The sequence below is a fragment of the Leptodactylus fuscus genome, chromosome 4 (assembly GCF_031893055.1).
Source record: "Leptodactylus fuscus isolate aLepFus1 chromosome 4, aLepFus1.hap2, whole genome shotgun sequence".
Taxonomy (NCBI): Eukaryota; Metazoa; Chordata; class Amphibia; order Anura; family Leptodactylidae; genus Leptodactylus; species Leptodactylus fuscus.
This window is the reverse complement of record NC_134268.1, coordinates 155,747,410-155,764,710: the sequence shown is the minus strand read 5'-3', so window position 1 is coordinate 155,764,710 and position 17,301 is coordinate 155,747,410. Positions and strand designations below refer to the sequence as shown.

The following is a 17,301-nucleotide window of genomic DNA, read 5'->3' as shown; positions in this document are numbered from 1 at the left end:
ATTCAAAGAATATATTGGGGTTACGTGCACCCACAATTTTTACTACTGGTATACAGTGCCATTGTCTGACTGGGAATTCAAAGAATATATTGGGGTTATAAATACCCTCATTTCTTGCTACTGCCATATAGTGCCAGTTTCTGACTGGTAATTCAAAGAATATATTGGGGTTACGTGCACCCACAATTTTTACTACTGGTATACAGTGCCATTGTCTGACTGGGAATTCAAAGAGTATATTGGGAATACAAATACCCTCATTTCTTGCTACTGCCATATAGTGCCAGTTTCTGACTGGTAATTCAAAGAATATATTGGGGTTACGTGCACCCACAATTTTTACTACTGGTATACAGTGCCATTGTCTGACTGGGAATTCAAAGAGTATATTGGGAATACAAATACCCTCATTTCTTGCTACTGCCATATAGTGCCAGTTTCTGACTGGTAATTCAAAGAATATATTGGGGTTACGTGCACCCACAATTTTTACTACTGGTATACAGTGCCATTGTCTGACTGGGAATTCAAAGAATATATTGGGGTTACGTGCACCCACAATTTTTACTACTGGTATACAGTGCCATTGTCTGACTGGGAATTCAAAGAATATATTGGGGTTATAAATACCCTCATTTCTTGCTACTGCCATATAGTGCCAGTTTCTGACTGGTAATTCAAAGAATATATTGGGGTTACGTGCACCCACAATTTTTACTACTGGTATACAGTGCCATTGTCTGACTGGGAATTCAAAGAGTATATTGGGAATACAAATACCCTCATTTCTTGCTACTGCCATATAGTGCCAGTTTCTGACTGGTAATTCAAAGAATATATTGGGGTTACGTGCACCCACAATTTTTACTACTGGTATACAGTGCCATTGTCTGACTGGGAATTCAAAGAATATATTGGGGTTATAAATACCCTCATTTCTTGCTACTGCCATATAGTGCCAGTTTCTGACTGGTAATTCAAAGAATATATTGGGGTTACGTGCACCCACAATTTTTACTACTGGTATACTGACTGGGAATTCAAAGAGTATATTGGGAATACAAATACCCTCATTTCTTGCTACTGCCATATAGTGCCAGTTTCTGACTGGTAATTCAAAGAATATATTGGGGTTACGTGCACCCACAATTTTTACTACTGGTATACAGTGCCATTGTCTGACTGGGAATTCAAAGAGTATATTGGGAATACAAATACCCTCATTTCTTGCTACTGCCATATAGTGCCAGTTTCTGACTGGTAATTCAAAGAATATATTGGGGTTACGTGCACCCACAATTTTTACTACTGGTATACAGTGCCATTGTCTGACTGGGAATTCAAAGAATATATTGGGGTTATAAATACCCTCATTTCTTGCTACTGCCATATAGTGCCAGTTTCTGACTGGTAATTCAAAGAATATATTGGGGTTACGTGCACCCACAATTTTTACTACTGGTATACAGTGCCATTGTCTGACTGGGAATTCAAAGAGTATATTGGGAATACAAATACCCTCATTTCTTGCTACTGCCATATAGTGCCAGTTTCTGACTGGTAATTCAAAGAATATATTGGGGTTACGTGCACCCACAATTTTTACTACTGGTATACAGTGCCATTGTCTGACTGGGAATTCAAAGAGTATATTGGGAATACAAATACCCTCATTTCTTGCTACTGCCATATAGTGCCAGTTTCTGACTGGTAATTCAAAGAATATATTGGGGTTACGTGCACCCACAATTTTTACTACTGGTATATAGTGCCATTGTCTGACTGGGAATTCAAAGAGTATATTGGGAATACAAATACCCTCATTTCTTGCTACTGCCATATAGTGCCAGTTTCTGACTGGGAATTCAAAGAATATATTGGGGTTACGTGCACCCACAATTTTTACTACTGGTATACAGTGCCATTGTCTGACTGGGAATTCAAAGAATATATTGGGGTTATAAATACCCTCATTTCTTGCTACTGCCATATAGTGCCAGTTTCTGACTGGTAATTCAAAGAATATATTGGGGTTACGTGCACCCACAATTTTTACTACTGGTATACAGTGCCATTGTCTGACTGGGAATTCAAAGAATATATTGGGGTTATAAATACCCTCATTTCTTGCTACTGCCATATAGTGCCAGTTTCTGACTGGTAATTCAAAGAATATATTGGGGTTACGTGCACCCACAATTTTTACTACTGGTATACAGTGCCATTGTCTGACTGGGAATTCAAAGAGTATATTGGGAATACAAATACCCTCATTTCTTGCTACTGCCATATAGTGCCAGTTTCTGACTGGGAATTCAAAGAATATATTGGGGTTACGTGCACCCACAATTTTTACTACTGGTATACAGTGCCATTGTCTGACTGGGAATTCAAAGAGTATATTGGGAATACAAATACCCTCATTTCTTGCTACTGCCATATAGTGCCAGTGTCTGACTGGGAATTCAAAGAATATATTGGGGTTACGTGCACCCACAATTTTTACTACTGGTATACAGTGCCAATTTCTAACTAGGAATTCAAAATGCGCAAGGCTCCCGGAAAGGGACGTGGACGAGGCCGTGGGCGAGGTCGGGGGAATGGTTCTGGGGAGCAAGGTAGCAGTGAAGCCACAGGGCGTCCCGTGCCTACTCCTGTGGGGCAGCAAGCATTGCGCCACTCCACAGTGCCAGGGTTGCTTGCCACATTAACTAAACTGCAGGGTACAAACCTTAGTAGGCCCGAGAACCAGGAACAGGTCTTGCAATGGCTGTCAGAGAACGCTTACAGCACATTGTCCAGCAGCCAGTCAGACTCTGCCTCCTCTCCTCCTATTACCCAACAGTCTTGTCTTCCTTCCTCCCAAAATTCCGAAGCTTTACAGAACAATAACCCAAACTGTCCCTGCTCCCCAGAGCTGTTCTCCGCTCCTTTCATTGTCCCTCAACCTGCCTCTCCACGTCACGATTCCACGAACCTAACAGAGGAGCATCTGTGTCCAGATGCTCAAACACTAGAGTCTCCTCCATCTCCGTTCGATTTGGTGGTGGATGACCAGCAACCCACCCTCATCGACGATGATGTGACGCAGTTGCCGTCAGGGCATCCAGTTGACCGGCGCATTGTGCGGGAGGAGGAGATGAGACAGGAGTTGGAAGAGGAAGTGGTGGATGATGAGGACACTGACCCGACCTGGACAGGGGGGATGTCAAGCGGGGAAAGTAGTGTGGATGTTGAGGCAGGTGCAGCACCAAAAAGGGTAGCTAGAGGCAGAGGCAGAGGTCAGCAGCTTAGGCGAAGCCAGGCCACACCCGGAATCTCCCAAGATGTTCCAGTTCGTACCCAGCCCCGAAAAACTCCCACCTCGAGGGCACGTTTCTCGAAGGTGTGGAGTTTTTTCAAGGAATGCGCCGAGGACAGATATAGTGTTGTCTGCACAATTTGCCTCTCGAAATTGATTAGGGGCTCTGAGAAGAGCAACCTGTCCACCACTTCAATGCGCCGTCATTTGGAATCCAAGCACTGGAATCAGTGGCAGGCAGCAACGGCAGGACAAAGGCCGCCTGCCGTTCACGCCACTGCCACTGCCTCTGCCACTGCCTCTGCCACTGCCACTGCTGACTGTGCTGGCGATGCACTCCAGAGGACGAGCCAGGACACCACTTCATCTGCCTCCGCCACTTTGTTGACTTCTACCTCATCCTCCCCTGGTCCTGTCTTATCTCCTTCTCCTGCACCATCAAAGGCACCATCAGGCGTTTCTTTACAACAACCCACCATCTCTCAGACATTGGAGCGGCGGCAGAAATACACTGCTAACCACCCACACGCGCAAGCCTTGAACGCCAACATCGCTAAACTGCTGGCCCAGGAGATGTTGGCGTTCCGGCTTGTTGAAACTCCCGCCTTCCTGGACCTGATGGCAACTGCGGCACCTCGCTATGCCGTCCCTAGCCGTCACTACTTCTCCCGGTGTGCCGTCCCCGCCTTGCACCAGCACGTGTCACTCAACATCAGGCGGGCCCTTAGTTCCGCGCTTTGCACAAAGGTCCACTTGACCACCGACGCGTGGACAAGTGCATGCGGACAGGGACGCTACATTTCACTGACGGCACACTGGGTGAATGTAGTTGAGGCTGGGACTGCTTCCCAAACTGGCCCGGTGTACCTCGTCTCCCCGCCTAACATTCCTGGCAGGGACACGAGAAGAACACCCCCCTCCTCCTCCTCCTCTACCGCCTCCTCCTCCGCCACCGCCTCCTCCTCCGCTGTTAGATTGACCCCAGCTACGAGTTGGAAACGTTGCAGCACTGGCGTTGGTAGACGTCAGCAGGCTGTGCTGAAGCTGATCAGCTTGGGGGACAGACAGCACACTGCCTCCGAGGTGAGGGATGCCCTCCTCGATGAGATGGCAATATGGTTTGAGCCGCTGCACCTGGGCCCAGGCATGGTCGTTTGTGATAACGGCCGGAACCTGGTAGCAGCTCTGGAGCTTGCCGGACTCCAACATGTTCCATGCCTGGCCCACGTCTTCAACCTAGTGGTGCAACGTTTCCTAAAGAGCTACCCCAATGTTCCAGAGCTACTGGTGAAAGTGCGGCGCATGTACGCCCACTTTCGCAAGTCGACAGTAGCCGCTGCTAGCTTAAAATCTCTCCAGCAACGCCTGCATGTGCCACAACACCGGCTTTTGTGCGACGTCCCCACACGCTGGAACTCAACGTTTCAGATGTTGAATAGAGTGGTTGAGCAGCAGAGACCTTTGATGGAATACCAGCTACAAAACCCTAGGGTGCCACAAAGTCAGCTGCCTCAGTTTCACATCCATGAGTGGCCATGGATGAGAGACCTTTGTGACATCCTACGGGTCTTTGAGGAGTCCACAAGGAGGGTGAGCTCTGAGGATGCGATGGTGAGCCTTACAATCCCGCTCTTGTGTGTTCTGAGAGAATCCCTGATTGACATCAGGGATAACTCAGATCACACAGAGGAGTTAGGGATAGCATCCGATCCGTCACAGCTGGAGAGTAGGTCCACACATCTGTCCGCTTCACTGCGTTTAATGGAGGAGGAGGAGGAGGAGGAGGAGGAAGAAGAGTTGTCCGATGATGTGATGGTGATACAGGAGGCTTCCGGGCAACTTCGAATCGTCCCATTGTTGCAGCGCGGATGGGTAGACATGGAGGATGAGGAGGAAATGGAGATTGAACTTTCCGGTGGGGCCAGAGGAGTCATGCCAACTAACACTGTGGCAGACATGGCTGAGTTCATGTTGGGGTGCTTTACAACCGACAAGCGTATTGTCAAAATCATGGAGGACAACCAGTACTGGATCTTTGCTATCCTTGACCCCCGGTATAAAAACAACATCTCGTCTTTTATTCCGGTAGAGGGGAGGGCCAATCGCATCAATGCTTGCCACAGGCAATTGGTGCAGAATATGATGGAGATGTTTCCAGCATGTGACGTTGGCGGCAGGGAGGGCAGTTCCTCCAGTAGGCAACCAAGTTCTCACCGGTCCACACAAACGAGGGGCACACTGTCTAAGGTCTGGGACACCTTGATGGCACCCCCTCGCCAAAGTGCCGCCACGGAGGGTCCTAGTGTCACCAGGCGTGAGAAGTATAGGCGCATGTTGCGGGAATACCTTTCCGACCACAGCCCTGTCCTCTCCGACCCCTCTGCGCCCTACACGTATTGGGTGTCGAAGTTGGACCTGTGGCTTGAACTTGCCCTATATGCCTTGGAGGTGCTGTCCTGTCCTGCCGCCAGCGTCCTATCTGAGAGGGTGTTCAGTGCAGCCGGTGGCATCATCACTGACAAGCGCACCCGTCTGTCAGCTGAGAGTGCCGACAGGCTCACTTTGATAAAAATGAACCACCACTGGGTAGAGCCGTCATTTTTGTGCCCACCTGTGTAAAGCACCCCAACATGAAACTCCATGTCTGTACTCAACCTCTCCAATTCCTCCGCATCCTCATACTCATCCACCATAAGCGTTGCACAATTCTGCTAATACTAGGCTCCCTCCACCCTGATTTCCCCCAACTCTGCTGGTTAGAGGCTCCCTCCACCCTGATTTCCACCAACTCTGCTGGTTAGAGGCTCCCTCCACCATGAATTTGCCCAAACTGGGCTGTTTAGAGGCTCCCTCCACCATGAATTGGTCCAAACTGGGTTTTTTAGAGGCTCCCTCCACCATGAATTTGCCCAAACTGGGCTGGTTAGAGGCTCCCTCCACCATGAATTGGTCCAAGCTGGGTTTTTTAGAGGCTCCCTCCACCATGAATTTGCCCAAACTGGGCTGGTTAGAGGCTCCCTCCACCATGAATTGGTCCAAACTGGGCTGGTTAGAGGCTCCCTCCACCATGAATTTGCCCAAACTGGGCTGTTTAGAGGCTCCCTCCACCATTAATTGGTCCAAACTGGGCTGGTTAGAGGCTTCCTCCACCATGAATTTGCCCAAACTGGGCTGTTTAGAGGCTCCCTCCACCATGAATTGGTCCAAACTGGGTTTTTTAGAGGCTCCCTCCACCATGAATTGGTCCAAACTGGGTTTTTTAGAGGCTCCCTCCACCATGAATTGGTCCAAACTGGGCTGGTTAGAGGCTCCCTCCACCATGAATTTCCCAAAACTTGGCTGTTTAGAGGCTCCCTCCACCATGAATTGGTCCAAACTGGGCTGGTTAGAGGCTCCCTCCACCATGAATTTCCCAAAACTTGGCTGTTTAGAGGCTCCCTCCACCATGAATTGGTCCAAACTGGGCTGGTTAGAGGCTCCCTCCACCATTAATTGGTCCAAACTGGGCTGGTTAGAGGCTCCCTCCACCATGAATTGGTCCAAACTGGGTTTTTTAGAGGCTCCCTCCACCATGAATTTGCCCAAACTGGGCTGTTTAGAGGCTCCCTCCACCATGAATTGGTCCAAACTGGGCTGGTTAGAGGCTCCCTCCACCATGAATTGGTCCAAACTGGGCTGGTTAGAGGCTCCCTCCACCATTAATTGGTCCAAACTGGGCTGGTTAGAGGCTCCCTCCACCATTAATTGGTCCAAACTGGGCTGGTTAGAGGCTCCCTCCACCATTAATTGGTCCAAACTGGGCTGTTTAGAGGCTCCCTCCACCATGAATTTGCCCAAACTGGGCTGTTTAGAGGCTCCCTCCACCATGAATTTGCCCAAACTGGGCTGGTTAGAGGCTCCCTCCACCATGAATTGGTCCAAGCTGGGTTTTTTAGAGGCTCCCTCCACCATGAATTTGCCCAAACTGGGCTGGTTAGAGGCTCCCTCCACCATGAATTGGTCCAAACTGGGCTGGTTAGAGGCTCCCTCCACCATGAATTTGCCCAAACTGGGCTGTTTAGAGGCTCCCTCCACCATTAATTGGTCCAAACTGGGCTGGTTAGAGGCTTCCTCCACCATGAATTTGCCCAAACTGGGCTGTTTAGAGGCTCCCTCCACCATGAATTGGTCCAAACTGGGTTTTTTAGAGGCTCCCTCCACCATGAATTGGTCCAAACTGGGTTTTTTAGAGGCTCCCTCCACCATGAATTGGTCCAAACTGGGCTGGTTAGAGGCTCCCTCCACCATGAATTTCCCAAAACTTGGCTGTTTAGAGGCTCCCTCCACCATGAATTGGTCCAAACTGGGCTGGTTAGAGGCTCCCTCCACCATGAATTTCCCAAAACTTGGCTGTTTAGAGGCTCCCTCCACCATGAATTGGTCCAAACTGGGCTGGTTAGAGGCTCCCTCCACCATTAATTGGTCCAAACTGGGCTGGTTAGAGGCTCCCTCCACCATGAATTGGTCCAAACTGGGTTTTTTAGAGGCTCCCTCCACCATGAATTTGCCCAAACTGGGCTGTTTAGAGGCTCCCTCCACCATGAATTGGTCCAAACTGGGCTGGTTAGAGGCTCCCTCCACCATGAATTGGTCCAAACTGGGCTGGTTAGAGGCTCCCTCCACCATTAATTGGTCCAAACTGGGCTGGTTAGAGGCTCCCTCCACCATGAATTGGTCCAAACTGGGTTTTTTAGAGGCTCCCTCCACCATGAATTTGCCCAAACTGGGCTGTTTAGAGGCTCCCTCCACCATGAATTGGTCCAAACTGGGCTGGTTAGAGGCTCCCTCCACCATTAATTGGTCCAAACTGGGCTGGTTAGAGGCTCCCTCCACCATGAATTGGTCCAAACTGGGCTGGTTAGAGGCTCCCTCCACCATGAATTTGCCCAAACTGGGCTGTTTAGAGGCTCCTTCCACCATTAATTGGTCCAAACTGGGCTGGTTAGAGGCTCCCTCCACCATGAATTTGCCCAAACTGGGCTGTTTAGAGGCTCCCTCCACCATGAATTGGTCCAAACTGGGCTGGTTAGAGGCTCCCTCCACCATGAATTTCCCAAAACTTGGCTGTTTAGAGGCTCCCTCCACCATGAATTGGTCCAAACTGGGCTGGTTAGAGGCTCCCTCCACCATTAATTGGTCCAAACTGGGCTGGTTAGAGGCTCCCTCCACCATGAATTGGTCCAAACTGGGTTTTTTAGAGGCTCCCTCCACCATGAATTTGCCCAAACTGGGCTGTTTAGAGGCTCCCTCCACCATGAATTGGTCCAAACTGGGCTGGTTAGAGGCTCCCTCCACCATTAATTGGTCCAAACTGGGCTGGTTAGAGGCTCCCTCCACCATTAATTGGTCCAAACTGGGCTGGTTAGAGGCTCCCTCCACCATGAATTTGCCCAAACTGGGCTGGTTAGAGGCTCCCTCCACCATGAATTGGTCCAAACTGGGTTTTTTAGAGGCTCCCTCCACCATGAATTTGCCCAAACTGGGCTGGTTAGAGGCTCCCTCCACCATGAATTGGTCCAAACTGGGGTTTTTAGAGGCTCCCTCCACCATGAATTTGCCCAAACTGGGGTGTTTAGAGGCTCCCTCCACCATGAATTTGCCCAAACTCTGCTGGTTAGAGGCTCAATCCACCCTGATTTTCAAAACAAATGTTGGTGCCAACCTCAACTTACTACAAGGGCCAAATTCACTGCTGGTGACAAGCTCTCCTCACTGCAAGTGCCAAATACACATGTTTCAAGGTGTTTTCCTACTGTCAGAGAGGTGGTATTGAGTGTGTAAAGTGTGTAGTTGTTAGGCTGTGATGTTGGGGTAATAGAGGGTCTTTGGTGTGTTAGATGCCCCCAGACATGCTTCCCCTGCTGTCCCAGTGTCATTCCAGAGGTGTTGGCATCATTTCCTGGGGTGTCATAGTGGACTTGGTGACCCTCCAGACACGGATTTGGGTTTCCCCCTTAACGAGTATCTGTTCCCCATAGACTATAATGGGGTTCGAAACCCGTTCGAACACACGAACATTGAGCGGCTGTTCGAATCGAATTTCGAACCTCGAACATTTTAGTGTTCGCTCATCTCTATTCAAGACCAAGGTGCATTGCAACAAATTATCTTTCTTGCATTCCAATAATAGCTACTTATTAAAGGGGTGTTCAGGAGTTTACTATTGATGAGCTATTCTCTGTATTCTGTGCAGCAGCTAGGTAGTATGCTGCAAGCTCATTACCATTGATGTCACTTGGACAAAGCTTTCAGTACTGTTCTCAGCTTCTACATGGTTTACCGAGCTGTGCTAGTTCCATGCATAGTGCAGTAGCTGCGAATAACTGATTAGCAAGGGTGGGGGAGGTCAACCCCCCATCAATCTGCTATTGTTGATCTGTGTCATCAGCAACATACTCCTGGACTATCAATTGTGCACCAAACACTCTATTCCTGTATAAATGTGCTTGCCTTCAGAAACTGTGTTATACCATGTCTGATGAAGGGACCTAGCAGTCCCGAAAGCTTGCAATCTGTCATCACTTTTTGTTAGCCATTAAAAAAAGGTATCAACTACTGAGGACTCTCATTCTTTACATTTCATATTCACTGTCTAATATGGTACAAAGATATATTTTATCTTCTACTCCTGGTCCAGCCATAGAGTAGGATGGTCTGTGTATATTTATAAATATTTTTAGTGGAAAAGATTCAGTATAATTTGTCATTTATTCATTTAAACCTCTATCATTCTGTACTTAGGAGTCCAGTGGGTGGTTCTATTCAGTGACTGACAGTTACCTATACATGGAATGCTGTCAATCACTGATTAGGCCCACCTACCACACATGCAAAATTAACAGAAGTTCGTATGAATAAATGACAAGTTTTATTAAATCTTTTCCTATAAATCTGTATATCAATCTGATCAGCTGCTCCAGGTCTATATCAAGGTGCCTACATACTGGAGTGTATGTCAGTGTGACAGGTAGGTTCCCTTCTGATAAGTTTGATTTGCTTTCTTATGGTTGCATTTGAAAATTAAAACAAACCTTTAGGGTCCATGCACACGGAGCAAAATGGCGCTTTTTATTGTGCCGAATTTTCCGCAAATAAAAAATAGCGTCCCATTGATCCATTGATTTCAATGGGTTCCGTTCACTTTTTTTCAATGTGTGGAATTTACCGCATAGAAAAAAGCGAGTAGCAACCATTGAAATCAATGGAATGCTTTTTTCTACACGCGGAAAATTCAGCACCATGAACAGCACCATTTTGCTCCGTGTGCATGGCCCAGAGATGAGTCTGATGAGTGCTAATATACTCATCTCAGGTGGTCCCGGCTCTTGCACAGCTCTATACTGATACTTGGGAAGTTCACCTTGGCTTCACTACACATGTGCTCGAGGTCCAGCACTTATGCACTGATGGTAAGGTGTACTCCTTCAGTTTCAGTGAAAAGCTTTACAGGTGCCAAGGAGTATAAGAGACACGTAAGTGCAAAGCTTTATTTATTTATTTAATCCTGGCTATGGACAGCTTCCACATTGAGCTATTTACGACACCAAACCACCAGTCCATAAGTATCTGTGATTGTGTTAGTATCCCAAATAACCTTGACAGGTTCCCTTTAAGCAACTTTTCTAAACACAATATTATTTTGCAACAATTTATCACAAAGTGATATGCTATTGTATTTGTGTCTATGTATGCCCATCCAGTGGGGATGGTGAACTGCAACCTTTCAAGGCTTTGTTAGATGTCATGATATTACATTGAATTGGTGTCAAGACAAATTGGAAGTTTTAACCAAATTGGAGATAATTTAAGTGTACATACTGTACATTTATCAAAAAGTTGTGGTACAGGTGTTTTTGTAAATATAGGGGCACACAGTGCCTGGTTGTGAAGCTCAACCCCATTCATCTAAGCAGTACTAAGCTGTAGTACCCCTTTAAAGATTAATACTAATGAATAATATTCAACATTTATTAACAGCAAATCAGAAGTTGCTTGAAATTTGCAGACTGCAACTTATAATGCTTGTCTGAATACTCAACAGGTTACATTAAATTATTATTAAATTTTTTATGAACTTACAGTATGGACATCCATAGAGTTCAACTCTTAATCCAATCTGTCCCTCTCCGCTCCAGTCCAGAGGAACAATTCGTACATAGCGAGCTACTACTGGGTGCTGCAATTCATGCCGAACAACAGTATCAGAGTTGATGTTTCCAGGAAATGCCTGTAAGAAAAAAAATATATAAATATGTTAATATAATAGTAAGAAAAGTGAATTGACAAAATAGTTGTCCCAAAGCATTCTGAGGATGTAGGCTTTAAAACCAGTGAGAACTGATTCACACCGCCTTTGTGGTGTACTCATGGCATATTCACTGACATGTCCTGAAACTACTGTATAATTGCCAAACATTTGCCACCTTAGGGTGCATGCACACTACGTAACGCCGGGCGTGTATGAGAGCCGTACACGCCGGCATTACGGCAGACTGCCGAACACTTCCCATTCACTTCAATGGGAGCGCTCGTAACAGCGGCGTTTACGAGCGCTCCCATTGAAGTGAATGGGAAGTGTTCGGCAGCCCTGCTGTAACGCCGGCGTGTACGGCTCTCATACACGCCCGGCGTTACGTAGTGTGCATGCACCCTTATAGAGAGGAAGCGTCTTATTGCTGAGCTTTTAGTGCTGGGACACCCAAGCCCGCAACTTTTCCCAAGTGCTGCATGTATAAAAGACCCACAGAAATGAATGGAGTAGTGGCCAAGTGTGGGCACCAGTCATATGGAAAACTCAGGGGAACTTGAAGTTCCCCATTAACCTGAGAAGTCTATAGTGAAACAACCCTTTGTTAAACAACCCCTTGGTAAAAAGAAAGTTATTTGACATAACATAGGTCTTTGTGAAACATAAAAAACAAGGATTTCCATGCATTATTAAAGTGAGTATAACAAGAGTAAATTTGTTTTACACCTGATCACTGTAGTTTGTAGAGGTGATTCTACAGTTTTCAAATATTGCTCTAATATTCAGCTTCTTGGGCCTATTTTCATGTAAATTTTCTGTTTTATTCATATGCAAATGAGTGGAGACTGATTTGTTTGTGAATCTTGCGTCGGGACCAAAGCCCAGGTAAGTTAAAGGGTACCTGAATTTTCATGAAAACATGAGATATGTGTATGGTCTAGTTGAGTAGTCTTCTCTATGACTATATATATATATATATATATATATATATATATATATATATATATATATATATACACTCACTGGCCACTTTTTTAGGTACACCTGTCCAACTGTTCGTTAACACTTAATTTCTAATCAGCCAATCACATGGCGGCAACTCAGTGCATTTAGGCATGTAGACATGGTCAAGACAATCTCCTGCAGTTCAAACCGAGCATCAGTATGGGGAAGAAAGGTGATTTGAGTGCCTTTGAACGTGGCATGGTTGTTGGTGCCAGAAGGGCTGGTCTGAGTATTTCAGAAACTGCTGATCTACTGGGATTTTCACGCACAACCATCTCTAGGGTTTACAGAGAATGGTCCGAAAAAGAAAAAACATCCAGTGAGCGGCAGTTCTGTGGGCGGAAATGCGTTGTTGATGCCAGAGGTCAGAGGAGAACGGCCAGACTGGTTCGAGCTGATAGAAAGGCAACAGTGACTCAAATAGCCACCCGTTACAACCAAGGTAGCCAGCAGAGCATCTCTGAACGCACAGTACGTCGAACTTTGAGGCAGATGGGCTACAGCAGCAGAAGACCACACCGGGTGCCACTCCTTTCAGCTAAGAACAGGAAACTGAGGCTACAATTTACACAAGCTCATCGAAATTGGACAATTGAAGATTGGAAAAACGTTGCCTGGTCTGATGAGTCTCGATTTCTGCTGCGACATTCGGATGGTAGGGTCAGAATTTGGCGTCAACAACATGAAAGCATGGATCCATCCTGCCTTGTATCAACGGTTCAGGCTGGTGGTGGAGGTGTCATGGTGTGGGGAATATTTTCTTGGCACTCTTTGGGCCCCTTGGTACCAATTGAGCATCGTTGCAACGCCAAAGCCTACCTGAGTATTGTTGCTGACCATGTCCATCCCTTTATGACCACAATGTACCCAACATCTGATGGCTACTTTGAGCAGGATAATGCGCCATGTCATAAAGCTGGAATCATCTCAGACTGGTTTCTTGAACATGACAATGAGTTCACTGTACTCCAATGGCCTCCACAGTCACCGGATCTCAATCCAATAGAGCATCTTTGGGATGTGGTGGAACGGGAGATTCGCATTATGGATGTGCAGCCGACAAATCTGCGGCAACTGTGTGATGCCATCATGTCAATATGGACCAAAATCTCTGAGGAATGCTTCCAGCACCTTGTTGAATCTATGCCACGAAGAATTGAGGCAGTTCTGAAGGCAAAAGGGGGTCCAACCCGTTACTAGCATGGTGTATCTAATAAAGTGGCCGGTGAGTGTATATGCTGTGAGATTTGCAGAATGTTCAACCTTTTGTACAGAGCCAGCAGTTTCCAGACATTTAGTGAAGAGAATCAACCCCTCCCCTCACCATTCACTCTTACGAGAAAAAAAAAGAAACACTCCATCCAGTCATTGTCAACCTGTTTTTCATCTATGGAGGGAAGGGAAGTGAACTGAAAATTATCTAGACAGCAGGCACCTAGAGTTTTTTTAGGCAAAAAACATCCATATTTTTAATTATAGTGCATTACATTAAGGACAAAAATCACATGGTGAACCACAGCATATGAATAAAACAGCGATTTCAATGAAAATGAGGTCCAAAGCTGACCACTAGAGGTATATTTGGAAACTGTAGAATCACCTCTATAAGGTACTTTGATTAGGTTTGCAACCAATTTCCTAGTATTTGCAGCACACTTTTGGAAATAATCCAGGTGCCTGTGAAAGCCGTGTTACAGTTGATCTCAATAGAGTAAAATTATTACCGCACTTCGTTCTTATGACACAAGGATTAAAGTGGATTTACATATCACCACAGAAATCCAGTACAAAGTTCCAGTATAGACTGGAACAAGATATTCAGAATTGGAAGTTTCTGTGTATCCACCTTCATCAGTGAATAGCAGAACTTTTAAGTGCAGCTTCCTAGGCCCTTGGTTCAGCCTGTCTTCTTAAGTGGCTTGTGCAGCACTTCTAGGAGTGACGAAAATCTGGTTAACTTGGTAAGAAAACTTATTTGTAGAATATTCATGCTTTAGATGTATATTTCAATACTCTATTTATTATTGACTATAGTTATTTCCCCTCTATGGGTATAAAATCATGTTAACAAGCACTGCAGAAGAATTTCTAAGGCAGTGGCATAAAACACTATACATAAAATCAATGGAATATTCAACAAATGTAGTAATCAATGTTGTATAGTCTTATTCAATAAAAGCAGGCTGTCTTATTTAATCAGTTTGACTACTGAATAAATGTTATGCGAATTAAAGACTGGAAAGTAGTAGACCAATATACCTAGGAGCCAATGTTCATAAAGACTTTGTGCTAGTCTCATGCCATTTGTATACTGGTGATCTTTTGCCTGTTGATAATTCTTCCGCGTCTCAGGAGGCCTGTGCACCAGGGTTTGGGTTTGACTTCAGCTATAATACACATCAGTTTTCTGGCACATTATTGTAAATATTATAGATGAGCGAACAGTGAAATATTTGAGATTCGTTTGGAGTAGAGACTCCATATTCGACTACTCGATCAAATATCGAATCCCATTATAGTCTATGGGAAAAAATGCTTGTTTCAGGGGAAACCACTATTCGACTAAAGGAGGGTCACCAAGTCCACGAATAGCAGGAAGAGAGTGTTTAGGAGGAGCGCTTTGAATTTAAAGCGCACGGACCCCGTTATAGTCTATGGTCTATAGTCTATCTTAACTGCACAGCGCTTGCAGTTGCGCTGATAAAAAGTAAGCTCCCTCGTAACCGCAAGCTGCCAGCTCTCCCGACTAGCAAGGACGAGCCTGCGGCAAATCAACACTGGTTCTGCAGCAGGCTCATCCTTGCTAGTCAGGAGAGCTGGCAGCTTGCTGTTACGAGGGAGCTTACTTTTTCTCATAGGAATTAATTGACCAGTGTTGATTGGCCAGTGTACAGCATTTGACCAATCAACGCTGGTTCTGCTGGAGGCTCATCTGTGAGGAGGCAGAGTCTAAGTTCGGACCACAATGGAGACTGCTGCGGTCCGGCATTAGTGCATTGGCATTAGTCTCATGCAATATGCCACAAAGTGCAGAGTTGTTCGATTTCTAGAAAGGGGTAATTGTGGGGTACAACAGAAAGGTCGATCCTTAAGGGACATAGCAAGTGTACTGAATTACCTAAAATCGGCAATGGCCTATGTGATTATGAAGTGGAAGGTGAACAGAGATTGTAGGAATGTGCCCCAAGTCAACAGACCCCCGAAACTGGGAGATAGAGACCGACGAGTGCTGGCCAGAGAAACCTCACCCAACCAATGGCTCACATACACCAGGAGTTTCAACAGGCATCCTGGAGTATTGTGTCGATCAATACCATCTGTAAGGAAGCATCTGCTGGGTTCTACCTACTACTGAATATGTATAAATGTTGTTTTTGTATTCTACCACAGGTGTCCAAATACTTATTGGTAGACAGTGTATATATGAAGGCAACCCAAAGTTGTATAATAAAACATAAAACATCAGTGGAGGGTTAGGTGACCAAGGTGTAGTAGTAGTAACAGTAGCTGTAATGTATCAATTCTGGTGCAAAGTAGGATTCCTTGCACAGAGCAACCAATCGAAATTTCAAAATTAATTTTCCACAGACATTTTGCGGAAAAAAAAAAAAGTTGAGACCTATTTAGTTTCCATGGCAAGCCAATAAGCGTTTCCTTAACATTTATTTTTGACACATCTCCGTTATTGTAACGTATGCCAACATAGAAAGGGATATTTTGTTCACAAGGACCAGCTGTCATATAGTGGATGACTTAGCACAAAGTAGATAGGTCTAATAGGGAAAATAGGTCTAATCGAAAAAATCCTTTTACTGCACATTGTTTTTTGTGTCAAGCATCACACAAGGAAGATCAGCTGTTCAGTATACCTGGGGCTTGGACACATCTGCCTGAGCACTTGTTGCCGGCTGCTTCCGAACACTGGGACCTGTCAATCCTTATTTTTGGAGCTGATGCTAGATGATGGCTGCAGATGACAATGGCCACTCTGATAGCCATGTCCTGGGTGAGCCAAACAGCTCATTTACATGTGGATTAAAAGTTAATTTTCTCTGTGGCAGGATTGCACTATGCTCACTATGCTACCAGCAACTTCAATAGCATATACGTGGTTTAGATGCAATGTTGTCGGTGGTTAAGCATGGGGGACTACACACGTAATAAGTCATTGATTAGAATCAGAAGGCATGGCATTATTTGTTGTCTGTAAACTTTTCCTTGGCTTGGAGTGTTTCTACGATTACTACAGCAATGACACACAGAGCTTAATTATAACCTGATGGTGCCAAAGACAATATCCAGCATTTTAGACATTGCTTAACATCTTGGAACCGAAAATTAAATCAAAACCTCTTTACTCCGAACAGAGAATGCATCCAAAAAATCCGGAAAGTGTGTCAAGAGTCCACTGTGTATGAGGCACTGGCACTGGATGCGCCATTTTGTTTTCAGTGTTGAATATCAAAATGCTGATGACAATCTGCTGTCCATACCTAATAGCTTGTTCCTCCAGTAATGGGACTGAGTAATGAAATGTTTCACAACCATTTAAATGCAGAGGAGGCTTCACTTTTATTTGGTCGTTTATGAAAGTAGCTACAATATTCCAAGAAGAGAATATTTCGTTGTTTAATTCCGCAGGACCCTGTGCAGTTCCGTATGGCCACTTAACCACTGCCATGGGAAAGCTAAGATCAAGTATAAATAT

The 17,301-nt window shown here is 45.5% G+C and overlaps 1 protein-coding gene across 1 annotated transcript in view; it reads right to left on the bottom strand.

Moving 5' to 3' along the window:
* CNTNAP2 (contactin associated protein 2) overlaps window positions 1-17,301 on the bottom strand; it is a 1,390,705-nt gene that overhangs the window by 807,674 nt on the left and 565,730 nt on the right. The window contains exon 4 of the mRNA XM_075271239.1: window positions 11,420-11,567. Coding sequence (XP_075127340.1) covers window positions 11,420-11,567 — 148 coding nt within the window. The remainder of the gene's footprint in view (window positions 1-11,419; window positions 11,568-17,301) is intronic.